The 19,953-nt window shown below is 30.4% G+C and overlaps 1 protein-coding gene across 1 annotated transcript; it reads left to right on the forward strand.

Moving 5' to 3' along the window:
• Positions 1-12,524: 12,524 nt before the first annotated feature.
• On the forward strand, positions 12,525-19,108 carry LOC120073710 (cationic amino acid transporter 3, mitochondrial-like). The gene is made up of 14 exons (XM_039026511.2): positions 12,525-13,301; positions 13,625-13,826; positions 14,182-14,266; positions 14,424-14,564; positions 14,649-14,767; positions 14,863-14,959; positions 15,363-15,535; positions 15,676-15,742; positions 16,075-16,233; positions 16,721-16,988; positions 17,367-17,475; positions 17,783-17,895; positions 18,390-18,465; positions 18,644-19,108. Exons 1-14 carry the CDS (start codon positions 13,124-13,126, stop codon positions 18,798-18,800), a joined length of 1,944 nt encoding a protein of 647 aa, XP_038882439.1. The 5' UTR covers positions 12,525-13,123; the 3' UTR covers positions 18,801-19,108.
• The last annotated feature ends 845 nt before the right edge of the window (positions 19,109-19,953 follow it).

The following is a 19,953-nucleotide window of genomic DNA, read 5'->3' on the forward strand; positions in this document are numbered from 1 at the left end:
AATCGTTTTGACCGTCGTCCAGTGATCTAATCCTGTATTGGACTGATATTGACTGACAATCCCTACTGCATAGCAAATTTCAGGTCTAGTATATAAAATTACATACATGAGGCTTCCAACAGCCGAAGTATAAGGAATCCACCTTATTTCCTCAACCTCTTGAGGTGTCTTAGGACATTGCTCCTTAGACAAAACAATTCCTTGCCTAAAGGGTAATAAAACCCTCTTGGAATTTTGCATCGAGTACCTGATCAACATCTTATCAATGTACGATGCCTGAAACAAGGCAAACCTTTTGTTCTTACGATCCCGAATGATCTAGATCCCTAGAACATATTGCGCCTCTCCCAAATCTTTCATTTAGAATTGGGTGGCTAGCCATGATTTAATGTCAGTAGAAAACCTACATCATTTTCAATGAGTAGGATATCATCCACATACAACATTAAGAAAGCTACTGAGTTGTTGATGATTTTTTTGTAAACACCCGCTCGCGCTATTTACTAAACGATCGTTTACCTTTTTCTAAGCGATCGTTTAACGCCCAATATTTACTAAACGATCATTTACCTTTTCCTAAGCGATCGTTTAGCGCCCGATATTTACTAAACGATCGTATAGATGATTGCTCAGTTTTTCTTACACAATCGTTTAGACGATCACTTACCTTTTCCTACACGCTTGTATACTTCACCTAAACGATCAAGCATTTTGTCTATACGATAGACGAGCCTATCTCCCACTTGCTTAATTATTGTATACGATCTCCCTTCCTCCTTCCTTCTACTAAATCCGAACAAAGTCCACCCTTTGGATTATCAATCCAAGAATACTGAGAGCTCTGAGTGGTGGTGTCGTCCTCGTTTCCTTCTGTTCGTGTGGAGACTGTTTAAGGTAGACGATTGGGTTTCTTTGAGTGATAGCTTATCGTCTCAGCGAAAGCAAGATTTTCTGTGAAGAATAAGTCTTCAACTGGTATGAACTCTCGATTTATTATTTATTGTTCCTTTGAGCATGTCAATAATTTAGCATTATGAATGCATATTAGTATGTTTGAATGTATATGTGGAAATTCTATCACAGTAAATTAGAAAGATCCGCTTTCGCTCGTAAGTACTTTTGAATAAGAGTTCCTTCACATGACATCATGCCTCCCCTTATAGTACATTATGAACATGTTCTTATTTGTCACCCATGTATGTGGATTATGGCGAACGGTCATCGCCAACATAGAGCGCTCGTTTGAACTCCGATTGACATAAAATTCGACATGCTTGCATATTTCCTCAATATGCGTCTAACTTCATAGCCGCTCATCCAAACTCACGATAGAATCTCGACTTCCAAGGTCATGGCCCGGGACCCCATCTAGCCCCCATTAAGCTTGTCACTGATACGACCAATGACACTGGTGCTTGTCTTCTTGTTTGATGTTCAACCTAGCATATTTGCTCACTCATCTTTGTGTGTTGTATGATGCATCATCCTCCTCCATCGCATCATGACACTTCACTTCTTTCGCCCTTTCTTTGGCCTGACGAACGACATCCTATTAGATGTTATCATGCTTGTTTCTTGTCTTGCCCACTTCGTGAGAGTCTCAACCCACTCTCTCATAGTAGGGTTGAGACACCAAGGACTACGTTCAAATCCCTCCACTTACTCCAAAAATAATAATAATAATAAAATCCATGTTATATAGATTCCTAAAAATTTAAAAGTATTTAATATATTTATTAATTGTTAAAATATATTTATTCATTGTGTTTAAAACATTATATCTTCTATTTGATAATTAGAATTGTCATTTCCATCTAGTCAATTAGAGACTACCCACTTTATTTGACTAGATCGATTAGTATTATACCGACCAAACCGACAAGTGTGACCATGTATTATAGAAAATAAATATATTAAAAATGCTATTATTTAGAAGGTCAAAATCTAAATACTAATTTGGTCAATTTTCTCAAAAAGAAAAAAAAAATTGGCATAAAAATTAGTTGTGACGATTGATAATAAATGTCATTATTAGGTTTATTTTGATTACTTTTAATTATTAATAACGTAATTATGACTTTTTTTTAAAATATTAAGAGATTTGAATTTGAAGCACATACCTCTTAATAACTATCAGGATGTCAATTGAGTTACACTTATTTTGGCAAAACAAATTTTTTATTTGTTTGATAGTTGAGTTTTTTGTTATAAAAAATGTAAAAAAAATATGCTTACTAAAAAAAGATGCAAACATTTTTTTAAAGTATATGAATCAAAATGACAAAAAAAAATGTATACATAAACTAAAATAAATCAATATTCAAAGAATAAGAATCAAAATAATATTTAAGACCTGAATGAATCACACAATTTTTAATACATTGATTTGGGTGTGGGAGGATTTTGCCCATAGATCCTAATGTAACATATTTTTCTTTTGTTTCAATCATTATAACATTAATTATTCTTTTCAATTAAAAGTGTTTAATACAAATTTATAGCTACATTCTTAGAGAATTTAGTGAACCAAGTATAATGCTAAAATTTAGATTCGAAAAGTAAATAAAACAAATGAACGATCAAAAGGTGATCAATTTTAAAAATACACGAATAAAAATGAACGGTTTAAGAATTTATAGATCAAAATAAACCATTAAAACAAGTCAGAATCAAAATATAAAAATCAAAATAATATTTAAATTACCTATATACAAAGGATAGATAACCTCATAAAAGGACAAAAAAAATTTTAAATTCACCCATCAATAAAAACGTAAGAATAACTAAAAAAAAATCCATACATATATTGAAATAATAAAATGAAAATATAAAAAATAATTGAAAAACAACACAAATACGACTGGATTATATATTTAAGAGAGAAATATTTTTTATCCTTTTAACTTTTGGGTTTAGTTTCCATTTGGTCATAGATTTTAAAATGCTACACTTTTAGTCAAGTTTTGAGTTTGATTTCAGTTTAGTCTCTATTTTTTAAATTATTACACTTTTAATCCTTAAGTTTTGAGTCATGTTTCATTATTGGTCTTTTGGTTTCAAGATTTTTATTTTTAATATCGATTTTTTTTTAATAAACATTCACTTTCTATTTTGGTGTCAATGTCAACTAATTAATTTAAAATAATTATGAAGTGAAATTTTAAAATTAATTTCAATAGTGATGGAAAAATAGTGAAACTTAGTTAATTATATATATTTTTTAATTTTTAAAAATCAATTTATTGAAATTTACATTAAAGGGATGTTTGGCTTACTAATGTGTGGGCCACCAACTTATTAGTTAAGTAGATAAAAGTTACCAACTCAACCCAATTCCACTTCCCTCCAATGTTTCCAATGACTTTATCCACCAGCTACTACTGGTGACCAACCTTGGTAATAACCACCTCAACGATTATCGCTGCCTTGCTTCAGTGACATACTCAAACAACTACCTCTGGTAAGTACCATCTCCAATGACCAAACTGTAACAGCTAACTCCGATGGCCAACAACTCTAACCACCAATTTTGTCGATCACCTCCAACGACCAACTTAACTGCCAACTCAATTGATCATATACTCAAAATACGGTAAAAGTGTTTTTAAGTACAAATTTAAAATGATTAGTTTAATAATTCTCTCTTATAGTAGGTTACAAAAACCTACACTAGATACACTTTACCCAACTCAACTCTGCACTCTTCACTCCAAACACATTTTTGTAAACTTCACAGATAATGTAGCTCCGTAAATAAGCATGACACGCTGAACTCAACTCGACTCTATTTACTAAACACTCCCTAAAGACAGAAAGTGAGTATTTAATTAAAAAAAAAATCAAGGTTAAAAGTATAAATAATGAAACCTAGAAACCAATTTGAAACAAAATTCAAATCTCAATAGTAAAATTGAAACATTTTAGATTCTAGGATCTGACTTGAAATCAAGCTCATAATTTAAAGATTAAAATTGTAACACTTTACAATCTAGGGATTCAATGAAAAGTATTGGGGAAAAGTCCTTTTTCCCTATATTTAACTTGAGATTTTAAATTACTAAAATATTTTTGGTTCTTATAGTGTACTCGTGTTCCTATTTTGGTGTATATAATTTTGATTTATTTTAGTCCCTTTCATGATTAAAAGTTGGACCACGAGTTAATTAATAAAAAAAAAGTCGTGATATATTTTTTTTACAATTAAAATTTACGTACAATTAAGCAAATAATTAAGGTATATTATGTATGGTATATCACTCGTATAAATACCTCCTAAAAATCTTCAACATTCAAGATCTTGCAAAATTACATGTATTTAGATCACTTAGAATTGTTTCTTTCTTAAAGAATCATAGAAGTATGAATTATTAGACAATCATGATAATAAGGTTAAAATATCATTTTATCTTTATAATTTAAAATTTGGTTAATTTTAATTTACGGAGTTTCATCTCCGTACTTTTAACATTTAAAATTTTGTCTCCAAGTTTATTGTTGATTTATTTTTTAATCTTTTAAATTATCTCTTTGCATTTTTGTCATAAATTTTAAAAAATATATGCATAATATGTTTTATAGTATGAAAGTTATAATTATTATTTAGTTAGTTTCGATAAAAATTAATCTATTAAAAGTATAAAAACTAAAATTAAATATGTGAGAGTATTAGATATTAAAATTTAATAAAGTTTAGATAGAGAAGAAAAGGATAGTTTAGTTAGCCTAATAATAAACACATACTTCTTGTGCTTAAAAAAATAAATAAATAATAAACATATGGTAAATTGTCAGAAATAACACGTTTAAGTTTTCATCTTATAAAATTAGCACGCTTTTTAAAAATTCATAACAATAGTTTTTCTCGATCCGAGGGCGAGATCGATAACCAAAATTTAGTTAAAAATCAACTTTTTCTAACTTATCAATTATTTTGAGCCTTCTCGGTACAATCTTTCCAAAATTAAAACATCACACTACCAAATGTTACACAATTTGAAGAATTTGATAAGATAATTGGTAAATTATTTAGATAAACATGAAATCAACTCAGAACTTCGTATAAATAAAAATTAGAGGTAAGATTTGCAAGATTTTATATAAGTTTTGGAAAATATTGCAAGAGAAAATTCGAGGAGATGTAAGAGTTGGTATAAGATTTGGAGAGATCACATATAATTTGAAAAGATTATGTGGATCTAAGTGTTAATCCTTGATAATATAATACCGAGATTATATATTTTTTGGACTTTCTCGATGAAATCTCGAGCATAATTAACACCGAAATTCATATATTTGAACTTTTATGGTGGATTTCGAACATGATTAACACCGATATTTAGGAAATTCATATAATGTGAAAACGACAAGAGATTTGAACAATTATGTAATTGGATATAATATTTAGTATATTAATAAACGTAACCGAATTTAGAAAAAAAAAATAAAAAAAATATAAGATTTCGTACATGATTTAAAAAAAAGTTACATATAAGAATTAATAAATTTAAGTGTGTAATTAGGTTAGATGTACTGACAAGATTAAAAAAATCCGTGATTTTTTAACTAAATATCTATGATCGATCTCATTCGAAATAGATCGAGAAAAATTATTCTTACGAATTTAAAAAAAAAAAAAAAAAACTTAAATGTGTTATTTCTTCTTATTTTCCTTTGTTTTTACCATTTATAGTATTCTTGAGCTTGGAATTCAATTACTAAATGTACTAAGATAATAATTTTAAATTAGAAAATTAAAAAAACAATAAAATTGAAAAGATAAGGTGCATTTTTCAAGGGAGCTATTAATAATTTGAGACACCCAAAACTTCAAGTTCCCTGAATCTGTCTTTAAGTCTCATTTAAATGATAGCAATATATTAATAAGTGAAAATTGATAGTGTGGGCCATGTATTATTAATACAATGTTTTGTCCATATTGTAATTTTTTTTGTAACATTGTTTTAAATTATTTTTTGTGTACAAATGTGGGCCATGTGTTGTATTAAATTATTAATGTAATGTTTGTCCCTATCATAACTTTTTCTTACCTTGTAAATAGTGGTCCATAAATAATCATATAACATAAAAAAATTTATTATATAGTTTCTTTTTTATACAATTGGACCAACTTTCCCACTGCCTTTTTTCCACACCTACATTACATTATTGAGTCATGTTTTATTTTTATTGAATCTACGTTACATTCCAAAACATATAATATAATATCGAATGTTCTATGATGTATCTCATTTTCATTTCATTCTTATGATTAAAGATTATATATTTATTTTTTTTTGACAAATTACAAAAATCACTTTCATAGTAGGACAATAGTTATGATTATATTCTTAAACTTTCAATTATGAAAATCGAATCCTCAAATTTATATAAGTGTTAAAATTAGACTGTCATATTTACATAATTGTAGAAATTATGTTCAATTTTTATTATTTGGATCTAATTTTTACAATTAATATAAATTTGAATATCTAATTTTATAGTTGTATAAGTTTTGATGCTCAATTTTTATAACCGAAAATTTAAGGATTACAAATACACTATACTTTAAGATTATATATATATATATATATTTATTTATTTATTTATTGTATCCAAATGATCTCTCTTCATTGCATTTCCATTTAGAACTCTCCCCATTTAATTTCATTTTTAATGGCAAACAATAAGCACAATTTTGATTTATTTTTCTTTTAAAGTGAGATGTTTCACCTACACATTCATTATGCTGGAAAAAATATATATTTTTCATTAGATTATAGTTTCTTTTCTAATTGAGACTATATCTAGAAAAATGAGTTGGGTTAAACTAAGAATTAACCATTGAATTATCATAGGACAAAATTATATACAATAATTTCAACATGTTATATGCATACAAGATAATATAAATTAAGAAAAAAAAAGGGTTTTGTTAGAGGTAAGATTATTATTATCATTATTATTGACAACAACAAGATTATATAATGTGATATGCACAAAAAATAGTAAATTAGTTTAAAGAATCTTTACATGATGTATTAGTATTAAAAAAAATCTCTATATAAATGTATTATTCGATTATCATTTTTTTTTTGTGCAATAACTATCAGAGGGAAGACTGAACCTTCAACCTCTAGGCTGAAAGACTTTGTCAATTATCGTTGAGCTAGCCACTAGCTTACCCATTAATCAATCGACTTTCCTTTTAAATAAATTTTTTTTTTTAGTTTAACATTAGATCGGTAGGAGGGATTTCAACTTATATCTTTTAGGTTGAGGGCGAATACGTTCATTAGATGATTTTTTTTTTCTCTTTGTTAACTATTTATCTTATTGTTGTCAAAAAAAAAAAAAAAAAATTTATTTATCTTGCTACCTAGGCTCGATTATATATATATATAGTAAATTGGAATTAGTTTGACTTCTAATATTATAAAGGGAAGCCCATTTAAAGCTAACCAAATAAAAGGGAAAAATGGTGCACAAAAATGAACCAGGAAAGAAAAGTTATTCAAGCACGTTATCTCACCCGACTTTTGTTCTACTAAATATTATAGGATAAGTTATAAAAATTAGTTTATGATAACTCACCAAATTAAGAATATACAATGAAAATAACTAATCTAATAATCTTAATTCCTCTTTTTAAATATAAAAAAATATTTAAAAATATTTATCCTTTATTACAAAAGTTCCAAAAGTACAAACACTTTTTAAACATTTTTCTTTAAAGTATAAATATTTATGAAATTTTTCTATTTATAAGAATTTTCTTTCAACAAATCTAATTATATATATCCATCAAGAACAAGAAACAGTATAAAAAAGAGTAAATTACCTAAAACAAACATAAACATAATTTAAGGTGGTATTTGGATTGAGGGAATTGGGATGAGAATAATGGTAGGAATGGGTAAGAGATAAACATCCTGATAACATTCTCATGCACAACTAAACACAGTCATTCCACAAAATCCTAATAATATTCACATGCATAACTAAACACAACCATCCTTAATTTCTAGCAATCTTAATATCAGGCTTATTGTTTGCAGACATCTTTAATTCCAGGGCAGCTATAAAATCTTAAACCAAACGGCCTCTGAGTAGTTAGGCATCAATATTTCTAGTTGTATATTTAAATGATCCCCTTCTTTCATGTCATATGGGTCGTCTTTTTTTTTTTTTCAATCCTCATCAATTTTATTTGTGATATAATATTAAAATCAACTAGAAATAAGAGAAAAAAATGAAAAAAAAATATCAATATGTAGGATTGGTATGATAACCCTAATGGGTGAATAGGATTTATTAAAACTAATTAAAACTTTTTATTAATGCGAGCCTAATTAAGCAAATGAATACAATTTTAGGTAATAAATAATTCAAACAATAAATTCCGAGAGCAAGAATAAACCCGATCTTCTCCACGGTTGAGAATCAAACCATTACAACGTTATTTTTCTGGGATCAAAAGTAACACTTACAATAGTTTGAAAAAATAATGAACACACTGGACAAACTCTCTAATAAGAGTGGGTTTACAAATTTTAGCTCACAACACAAGATATTTCTCTCAAGAATTAGATGAAAAAAAGAAAATTAAAGCATAAAGAGAATAACAATGGTGGCTTTGAGTTATGGAGGAAGTGTAAAATTGTTGTATTAATTCGGAGAAGAAGATGTGTTTAAATAGAGAAGGAATATGGTGAAATCCAAATTTAATTTGGGCAATTGGATGTTGGTAAAAAAAATTGAATGGTAGACATTTAAACTCAACTAGCTATAAGACACAAACACAAAATATTATAACAATATAATCTTTTAAAATAATTTCTTTTCAAACTCAACAAAAAGCAAATGTCCGTGCAAAATTAGTAAATAATATATTAAATTTATTTTTCTTTTAAAACCAATCCAAAAATCAAAAGTCCACCCTATTATTTCTCCATTACTCCAATGGATACATTTCAATCGGTCACTTTGATGGGAAAGATTTTGTCATTTTTTCATTAAGTTTGTTTCGGCAGTATCTTCTTCGTTTAATGTCTGATTTGCGTGATTCAAATTGTATTAGAACCATTGTTCCGAGCTTTATGCAATGGATACTTCAAAATACCAAAATTATTAATAAATAAAAACAAGTTTGTTAAATCAAAATATTAATTAATTAAATTAAAATTAATTAATTTGGCATTAAGTGTCAAAAAAACCAACACAATAATTATCCTAAACCAGGTGACATATCAATTTTAATTCTAAACTTTTAGTTTCATCAAATTACATCTTAAACTTACAAGTATGTTGCAATCTTTAGCCTAAACCTGTTACAAATCTTAACCATCTATGATATGATTTTATAAGAAAAGTTGTTTAGAAAGATCTAAATTAATATTTACCCTACAATTTATGTTATATATGTTTTATTTTTAACAAAAATGAAATAAACTTATACCAAGGATTCATGAAATAGCTTATCTATAAAAAGTTTAATTATTAATGTAATTTTTTAATTTAAAATTTAAAATATAAAATCTAGATATACTAAAACTGTTTTTAAATTTTTAACTACTTGAATGAAACCAAATTTAAAAACAAAATTTACCAATATGATATTAAAAAATTGTTTATTATTTATTTTTTTAGAGGAAAGGTCCTACATAATAGACTGAACTGTCAAAGTAACCATGCTTTTTGTCCCAAAAAAAAAAGGGTAACCCTGTTCTTTCTTTTTCTTGATATATTTTTCCAATATTTTTAAAATTCCAATCATTTTATTTTATTTGGTTTGAGGGAAAAAACCAAATTTTGGTTCAATTATTTTTTCAACTTGAAGGAGAGCCACTTGATCTTGATCACATGTGGACTTCCAAAACACTGATATATTTCAATCACAGCCATCCATTCTTCTAGGGCTTCACTTGCATCAAGATTGGAGTTTGGCATCCTCCAATCAAATGGAAGGATTTGTCCATGGGTCCCACCTCTGATTAAATTTTGCCTAGTTAGATCCATCAATTCAAATCATAATATGTTAAGAGACAAAAAAATAAAAATAAAAATAAAAATATAAGGATGTTTAATAGGAATATATTTGAGAATCATGTGAAGATCTTTGGAAAGAAATTAAAAATATTACCAATGATACCTTAAGGCCATATTAAATTTATTCCCAAAATATCTTTAAAGAAAATAAAAGAATAGAGAGTGATATGTAAACTCTTTTAAGAGATTCTAACATGTTTTTTTTTTCTTTTAAATTAGTAAACACACACATATATATATATATATATTCTCGATCTAAAAGAATACAAAAACCTTAAAAATGAGAAATTATCTTTTTAAATTAAAAAGAAAAATTACAAAAACTATCTTTAAGTATCGTGATGGTTACAATTATACCCTCGGATTTTCGATTATAAAAATTGGCTCTCAAACTTGTATAAATGTTAAAACTAGACTCTTGAATTTATAATAGTTGTAGAAATTGGATCCCCATATGATAAAAATTAAACTCTCAGGCTTATGTAATTGTAACAATTTCTACCATTATGTAAGTTACAAGGTTAAATTTTAACACTTGTATAAATTTGATTGCTCAATATTTATAAAGAAATTATTTTAAATGACAAAACTACTGAAAATATTTACAAATAATAGCAAATGAGAGTTTTGAAATAGTATAGACCGTAGCTAATTGGGGACTACAAAATAGTATTTACTTTAGCAAAATATAGTTACTATAATTTTAGAATAGTCATTACTCCGATATTGAACTATTAATAAATTAATCATACTAATTAAATGAACTTATCATATTATATCAATTTGATTCATAAAATATTAATTTCATGAATTTTAACCCTACATTTATGTTGTAATTTTAACTTCGGTTCAATTTACGCTAAACTCATTAATTTCAACAAGATAAAGATATGTACAAAAACTAGTTTGGCTAGTGCACCGATTAATTATGGAATAATATTCTCAAAGTTTAGCTTTTAATATTTTTTTTTAAAGCGTTTTTAGTCAATTTATCAATTTCAGATCGTATATGTATATGTTTTATAATTCATTAAACATAAAAGAGTGAACTTTTTTTAACAATACTTGGAGTGAGAATTTATCATATCAATATTGACATTGCAACACTTTTTTTTTAACTTTTTTATAAGTTTGAGGTTAAATTGCAAGACTTATGTTTAGGAAAATTAATCAAATTGAAAGTTTATGGTCCAAATGGATACAACGTGACAAGTTCAAAGTCAAAAATGATATTTTTCCTAATTGAATTCATTATTAAAAATGTGTATACGATAAAAGAGTTTTTATTTTGTAGCACCGAGTTTGGGGTGACAAGTAAGAATGACCTTATCAGATTGTAGGAAACAACATAGTTGTTGAATGTTGAATCTACACTGAATATTGTTTTTAAAACTTTCATCGTTTGAGTGAGATAATTCAATGACTACAAGTTACACGACAAAATCCAATGATTACAAGTTACATCTTCCATTTAATCAATCACACTTGTTTACCCATTATATTTTTAAATGGTACACTGAAACACCATATATCCAACATATGAAGTAGAGATTCAAATATCTAATTCTCGATCAACGATATATATCTTCAAAGTAATTAAACAGTTATATAATTCTAGTGAAATCAATACATTTAAATTAGAGGCCCTTTTAAATATAAAAAAATATTTTAAAAATACAATACACTTTTAGACTTTTTGCTATAAAATCTAAATATTTTTTAGATTTTTCTATTTATAAGAATTTTGAATAAAAATGCAAATCATATATAAAATAAGTAGTTATGATTTACACAAATGATTAACTTTCCTAACTTCTTTTCTTAAACAATACTTTTATATTAGTTATAAGTTTGATTCCTTAACATTAATAAGAATAAGAATTTTTTAAGTCACATACTTGTTGCCACTTCACATTTCTATTCACGTGAACCTATCAAACATCTATCAAAATAAAAAATAAGAATTCAGAAATTTATGAAACGTTAAAAGTATAATTTTATGATAATTGGACTCATCCTTACTTTAGCTATCAAATAATTTTTTGAGTTATAAACTTAAAAACATAATTTTAAAAAGTACTGTCAACATGAGTTTAAGTAAACGATAAGACAATTTATAATTGTAATGCTCCAAACCCAATATTTGAATAAGGATTCGGTACTTGATCATCCGGTCATTTTTCTATATCCTTACGATCTAGCTACCTCATCCTTATTTATCTTGAACGATTAATTCTAAGAGTGAAGACTATCCCCACAAACTAACACTTCCTAAGAAAATTCTCAATATGTCATTAACACGTTTTTGGAGTTCTTATGATTGAACCACTAACAAGAAAGATGCACCTTATTAATACAGATAATAACTAACTATTCATTCTTAATCATATTTTCAAATTTTCAACATCTTTATATGATTTCGATTAATTTGTGTACTCTTCTAAATTCAATAATTATGATAATTTTTCCAATCATAGGTTAACTGAGGAGAAAAAGGGAGAAAAAGCTACAGGCAGCCGACCCGCCATTCTTGGGAGGAAGCTTGTTGGATTCCCTCATCAACAATGTCTGCCCCAACTACCCGCGGGCAGCGGGTAGCAGATCTGCCAATGGATCGGCATCATTGGAGTGAGGGCCTCCACACGCAACATTCTTTATTTCAATTTTTGTGTTCTTCTTATTATATATGATTCAAATTCAATTCAATTGAATCCATTTCCTTCGAGCCGCAGCCACAGCAGAAAGGAAAAGGGGTCCTCCCTCTTTGATTGTTTCTTATATTTCCCATCTTTCTTCTTCAATTTTGGATACCCAATATACAAGAGAAGAGAAGGGAAACGTTTTTCTGGGAATCTGCCCGCTCCCCATTTTAATCCCAAGAAGAATCACTCCCAAAATTTCTTCTTGGGTTTTCATTTTTCCCTGATTTGGGAATGCGGGTAGATTTAGCCATCTGGGTTTATTGAATTATTGGCTCTAGCTTCACCATTTTCGTGGATAATTGTTGGAATCTTAGGTTTGTGTTGAAGAAGAACAAGAAGAAAAAGGGGGAAAAGAGATAAAACAGGGTATCTTCTTGATGGGTTTCTTGGTTTCTTCTGGAGAGGAGAGTGGAAGGGGTGGACGGAGTTCGAGAGTTGGTTTCAAAGCATTGATAAGGAGGAAACAGGTTGATTCTGCCGATTCGTCATCATCTTCATCCTCAGGGCATCATCAGTTAGCCAGAGAGTTATCGATTCCTCACCTTATTTCAATAGGTACTCGTGTTGTAATTTCGTGGTTGTTTTTCTTTTTTATCAATTTGTTTTGATTTAGAAGCCATGTCCTTCAAATCCTAGAAGTCTTTATTGAGACCGAGTGTTTAATTTTCTTAAAGCTGTTTTGATGCTCTGCTCTTGCCTTGTAGGTAATCTCAGCAACTTGTTAGTACTAGTTTTTGGGATTTGTTTCTTATACTGTTAGTTATCTCGATGAAGTTGAAGGACAAGATAGTTTCTAATCAATATTGGTCTTTTGGCAGTCGAACTGTTCATATGCAGATCTAAAGTATATTTGCCTCCTTTTTTTGAATCTTGTGTAGGAGTTGGTGCTACTATTGGAGCTGGAGTGTATATTCTTGTTGGAACTGTTGCCAGAGAGCATTCAGGACCAGCTCTTGCTATCTCCTTCCTGATTGCTGGAATTGCTGCAGCGCTTTCTGCATTTTGCTATGCGGAGCTTGCAAGTCGTTGCCCATCTGCTGGAAGTGCTTATCATTACTCATACATATGTGTTGGAGAAGGGTAATTTTGTTTGACTTTACTTTAAGGTTTATGATGTTTAGTTTTTAAGTTATCTTTCTGGATGGTAAGTTTACTGCTTGATTGGGACCTTAAAGCAGAAAAAGTATTATGTATCGCAAAGGAAACGGTAATCATTTTGGTTTTCATTTTTTTGGCGAATTGTTTGTTTGATTTTCTTGACAAGGATGGGAAATAGCTGGTTTTGAACTTCATTTTCCCATCCAGAAAACTTGTTTGCAATGAGATTGGTACCTGTTGATGTAGTTCAGTATTTCTTTTAGCATATGATTATGTAGTTCATCTTCACATAATAATTCACCTACTGGTTGGTGATTTTCCATTGCTATTCTTTCAGTGTTGCTTGGTTGATTGGTTGGGCTTTGATACTGGAATATACACTTGGTGGCTCAACTGTTGCACGTGGAATATCCCCAAATTTGGTATTGTGAATTCCATTAAACTTTTAACACGATTATTTAATAGAATTGGAATGAACTCTGGTTGTTTTGGTTACACCATGTTATAGTGCATGATTTAGAGAAAACTTTTGAAGTCTGACACCTTAGTAGTTCTTATGTTATCTTTGCATCTTTTCAGGCCTTATTGTTTGGTGGCAATGATCATTTGCCTTCCTTTCTAGCTCGGCAAACTCTTCCCGGACTCGGTATTGTTGTTGATCCATGTGCAGCAATCTTAGTTTTGATTGTCACTGCTCTTTTGTGTATGGGAATCAAGGAGGTATACTACTAATTTGTGGAAGAATAATTTCGAAGACACTTATGTTAATTCCTTTTGTTATTAATTTATGTAATTTTCTTGCAGAGTATTGCAGCACAAGCCGTTGTGACGGGAGCAAATATATGTGCAATGATATTTGTAATTATAGCTGGCTCTTATATCGGTTTCAAGACGGGATGGGTTGGATATGAACTTCCTACAGGGTACTCCAAAATTTCACTCTGTGATATGCACCTCTATAAATTATTTCTGCCATTTCTGATGTACATTTATAAATGTCAACTCTGCAATATAACAGGTATTTTCCCTATGGAGTAGATGGGATGCTTGCTGGCTCTGCTACGGTCTTCTTCGCATATATTGGTTTTGATGCTGTTGCGAGTACTGCCGAAGAGGTGAAATTTTATGCCAGCATCTGTTATTGCAAAAACTTCTTAAAACGTATAGGTAGTTTTAAGAAATGCAAACTTCCTGACTGTTTCCTAAAGTCAGTAGTAGATCTCCTTATGAACAAGTTCTTTGCTGTTCTTGTTTCCCTCTTTATTTACTCCTTTATTGCACAGCCCCAAAAAAATAAAATGAAAATAAAATAAATTTGATGTTTAAACCAACATATTTGGAATTGAACATGGAAAAGATTTATGTTCATTTCATATTCAAACAACTAGTTTCATTCAAGCATACATTAATCTTTATCAACAAATATGCAACATAGATTCTAATTTGTAAATGGTTTGTAGTCCTTTTGGCTTGGAAAATCTGCAGAAGTATTAACTTACTATGAGTATTTTTCAATAGGTGAAAAATCCTCAACGAGATTTGCCACTGGGGATAGCATCTTCATTATCTCTTTGCTGTGCACTATATATGATGGTCTCAATTGTCATTGTTGGTCTGGTGCCTTATTATGAGATGGATCCTGATACCCCCATCTCGTCTGCATTTGCTGAGCACGGCATGCAATGGGCTGCGTAAGTGTGTACTTGTATGCTGTAAATTGCTTTAAATTTTGAGTTACGAAAACATGATGCCACTAGTTTTGTGTTATCAATAGTCTTTGGGGTAAATTGGGTGGATTGTCTCAGCTGCTGATGTAATTTTTATGCTCCAGTTATGTGGTGAGTGCTGGAGCTGTTACTGCACTGTGCTCAACTTTGCTGGGTTCTATTTTACCTCAGGTATTTTTATGAAGTCTTTGAGGTGTCTCTTAACATTGTTCTTTCACCAAAAAAGCCTGATTATTCAAATATATGACCTTATACGCTTAGTGATGATAATACAAGGAATAGGACCCCCTAATCATGAAAAATAGAAAATATATTTTGAATGTTGGAACTGTTATTTGCCTTTCAATTTCTGGGATCATTGCTCATTGTAGAATATGGTTTATGAATCCTTCTTTTCTTATGTAGAAAAAGAGAACACATTTCTTATCACTTCTTTTCCTTCTAACATCTTGCATCTTCTTGTACATGAACTCTATTTTTGACCCATGTGCTTCACTTTCCAGCCACGAATCTTGATGGCAATGGCGAGAGATGGGTTGCTGCCTTCTTTCTTCTCTGATGTCAATAAAAAAACTCAAGTTCCTGTCAAGAGCACCATAGCAAGTGGTGTTGGGGCTGCAAGCTTGGCCTTTTTCATGGATGTTTCAGAGTTAGCAGGGATGGTAAGGTGTCTCGATCTAATTTTTCTTGCATTGTATAAAATTGATAATAAAGCTTGAAGATGTTTTGTTTCAAACCTTATCTATGTTAAATAGACACAAAAATGTTCATAACCAAAAAGAATCATACAAATACAATCTGAAAATTTCAGCTCCCTAAGTTGTCTCACTAAATTTGACAGCGTTCTGCTCTTTCCATCATCTTTGTCTGTTAATGTTTGCATCTTGATGTGTATGCTCATGAGCGATGTACATTTTGACGTTCTTATTCTCATTTATGCCATTTCCATTTCACAGTCTAGTTATTAAGATGAAGAACACGTGTCATGCAATGGAAGTCAAAGTCTCAATACCGAAATGGAATCTTCCTAGTTCTTTGAATTTCTAAATTGCTTTGGATTGTGAAAGAATAAAACTACTTGAGCCGTTGATTTTAGTTATAGTTTTGATTATGTGGGAGAGTTGGTTGAACAAGGTTCACTCTGTGCAGGTCAGTGTTGGTACCCTTCTAGCATTTACCACAGTGGCTGTATCCGTGTTGATTCTCAGATATATTCCACCCAATGAGGTGCCGTTGCCGTCGTCTCTTCATGAGTCATTTGATCCACTGTCCCTACCAATTCATACAAGTGCATATGATGTTGATGGAAAAGATGCCGAAATCGGTTCTATTAAGGACAGTGCTAGACCCTTGCTTGAGAAAGTGGATTCATCAGTTGACATCCCCATAATCAGCAGCTATCTAGCTCGACGTGGCTGTAAGTTTCATGGTTGCTCTTACTTTATGTCTGGCCTGTTACAATGAAGTTGTTCACTGGTGCCAGTATCATAAGCACCTTGTTGCGCCTAGGCTCAATGCTCGTAATTTTGAAACATTTTTCTCATAGATCTTTCCCTTTAAGGAAAATGGGGAGGACTGTATAACTTGAATGTCTTTCATTTAAGCAATCCCTTAAAAACAAGCCCGCTTTCTTTTGTTTTGGTTTAATGTCTTTAGCCTACAAAAGAATATTGCACTAAAATATGGTTCTTTGCTTTTATTAAACATCTGTTGAAGAATGTAGGGTTACTATCCATGTTTTTACTCACACAAGCTTTTTTCAAATCTTCTTATTTTCTCTTATGTTTAATTGCAGACACTCTAAATGAGAAGAATCGACGAAAAATTGCTGGATGGACCATCTTGTTAACATGCGTCGGGGCACTACTCCTTACGTACGCAGCTACAAATTTGAGGCTTCCAAGGTTGGTTGTAATTACGACTTATATTCTAGATTCTGTTTGTTGCATCCGGAAATTTATTATGGTTAATCATAAAAATTCAATTTCATAAAGGGAGCACCAATAAAAATCTTAATCTCTCAATCCAACAAAACAAATCAGCAAGGCAATTTTCCTGCTGAAAGATTTTGAAACCCTTGGGGAAAGGAAGAGCAACGAGTCCTCTAAAAAATAAGGAGGCTGTTAAGATTCAAGTTCTTGACATGCTTTTTTTAGTGTAATTGTTCCTCTTGTAATTATTTTTGCTCAATGTGTTTGATGTTTCCACCAGCTATGTGCGATATTCAGTTAGCGGAATCGGCGTTATGCTTCTTTTATCTGCTTTGATTGTACTGTCCTGCATAGACCAAGATGATGCAAGGCACAGCTTTGGACACACAGGAGGTGAGAACAGCACTCCTTTTCTCTTGCATCCTATTTAAGCATTTAGCGTTTTACTTTTTCTTAGCCGAATAGTGCTCGGGTTAGTATCACACATCACATTGCAAGTTGGTATTAACTTCATATGCGAGTTTTGGGAACTAACTAGCAAAAAACATCCTCTTTGGACTACATATCCTTAAGATAATTGCTTAACTAGGTTGCCACTGCTGTTAACCGAACTCACCTTTTCCATACATTGGTTAACTAGTTCTTGGATTCTAGCACCTTAAAGTCCAAGGAAAGGTAGCACAATGCCTGCATATTCTTCTGGTCATGAACTTATGTTTCTTCTACTGATTGCCAAGTCGAACCCCCTCCCTCCCTCCTAGCGCTCATTCTTTTTTGGGCACGGGCATCTAACATAACCCGAGAGTTACGTCTATAGATGAACAATATATTCTTGGTTAATGTATGAAGATACTGATCTATTGCATTTTCTTTCTCTCTTTTCTCAGGTTTCACCTGTCCATTTGTTCCTCTGCTACCAATTGTGTGTATTCTCATCAACACCTACTTACTCATCAATCTCGGGTAACAAACGTTTCATCCTAGCTCATATGTCTTCTAATATCCATAGCATACTTTTTGAGGTTTCTTTCATTCCTTTCTTGATACTGAATGGTATTACCTAACATTAACCAAAACACTATTTTAAACCATATTTATTTTCCTTGTTTCTGAATGATGATCCATTTCTTAAACCGTTCAGAGTTGGTACATGGGCTCGAGTGTCGGTATGGCTAGTGATCGGAGTGATCGTTTACGCAGTCTATGGTCGAACCCACAGCACTCTACGAGATGCAGTCTATGTGTCAGCCGAACATGCCGAGAAAATAAACAATTACTCGAGGGAGGTCCTGGCTTGATCATGAGGTTTGTACAAAGAGTAGAAGGCAAAAGTTTGTTGATGCCATCATGAAATGAAGTCCCATATTATGAGGGATCTGATTGAAGACAAACTTTGCCATACGAAGGTTTCAAACATTGTTGATTATTCGCTTAGCATATTGTATTTTTATCCATGGAGACTAATCTGTCTCCTTGTATTATAGGGTTGGTTATAGAATTTGCTCAGCTTCTTTTCCTTGTTGGGAAGAGGTTCAAAGCAAATAATGTAAATATGAAGCATATTTCATTGTTCCTTATTCTACTATATACATATCACTCTCTGGTATATGTACATGTTTAGATGAGTGAGAATGTTGGATATAACAAAAGTAGATAAGAGTATGAAAGGAGAACTAATTTGAAGGGGATATAATAGATAAAAAGAGCCAATTAGAAGAGTAATTAACATCGTGAACATAGCTCGATTGACATAAATTATTATAATCTTTAGGTTTGATGTTTGATTCTCCTATCTCATACCTCTCGTATTTTCAAAAAAAAAAAAAAAAAAAAGAAAGAAAAGAAATAGAAGATTGAATAACTAAATTTAAACACCTACAACTCTGAAAAAAAACTAATTTTACCTTTGGAAGAGATCGATACTTTTAAACCGAAAGAAGTGTAACAAGGAAGAGATCGATACTTTTAAACCGCAAGAAGTGTAACAAGGTAGATAAATATAATGACTAGCTAAATAAAAATTTAGTTAAGTAATAACCATGATTCAAATTATGAATCGACAAAATTAAAACATTGAAATTACATAAATATATGTATATATTGAGTCATCATAGTGTATATTGGAAAATACACGTAATAATTATTATAAAATATAGGTAGTGTATATATTGAGAAATACAAGGGAAAAAAAGGTGTAAACTCTATTAGGTTCAAAAACAAGGGAAAAAAGTTGAATAAAATTGGTTATACATGTTATCATTCAGTAAAGATTTCGTGTCAAACCGTTCATCTCCCCTTAAGCATACTCTCATTTTTCTTTTTGTTCTTTTTTTGGGTACAACTTCGTAGATGGGGATGAACGTCCAACCTCTAAGCACTTTGGGATATACTCTTAGTTTGAAATGAAGGAGAAATTTTAGATCAATCACAAATTGCCACGTCATTCACTAA

This window comes from Benincasa hispida, chromosome 3 (assembly GCF_027475165.1).
Source record: "Benincasa hispida cultivar pf3 chromosome 3, pf3_genome.v1.1, whole genome shotgun sequence".
NCBI lineage: Eukaryota > Viridiplantae > Streptophyta > Magnoliopsida > Cucurbitales > Cucurbitaceae > Benincasa > Benincasa hispida.

Bases quoted from the DNA above. Each gene is read 5' to 3' on its own strand.
- LOC120073710 (XM_039026511.2), top strand. From the start codon at position 13,124: ATGGGTTTCTTGGTTTCTTCTGGAGAGGAGAGTGGAAGGGGTGGACGG. The intron at 15,536-15,675 runs GTAAGTGTGTAC...TTTATGCTCCAG, and splicing joins CACGGCATGCAATGGGCTGC to TTATGTGGTGAGTGCTGGAG. The intron at 16,234-16,720 runs GTAAGGTGTCTC...CACTCTGTGCAG, and splicing joins TTTCAGAGTTAGCAGGGATG to GTCAGTGTTGGTACCCTTCT.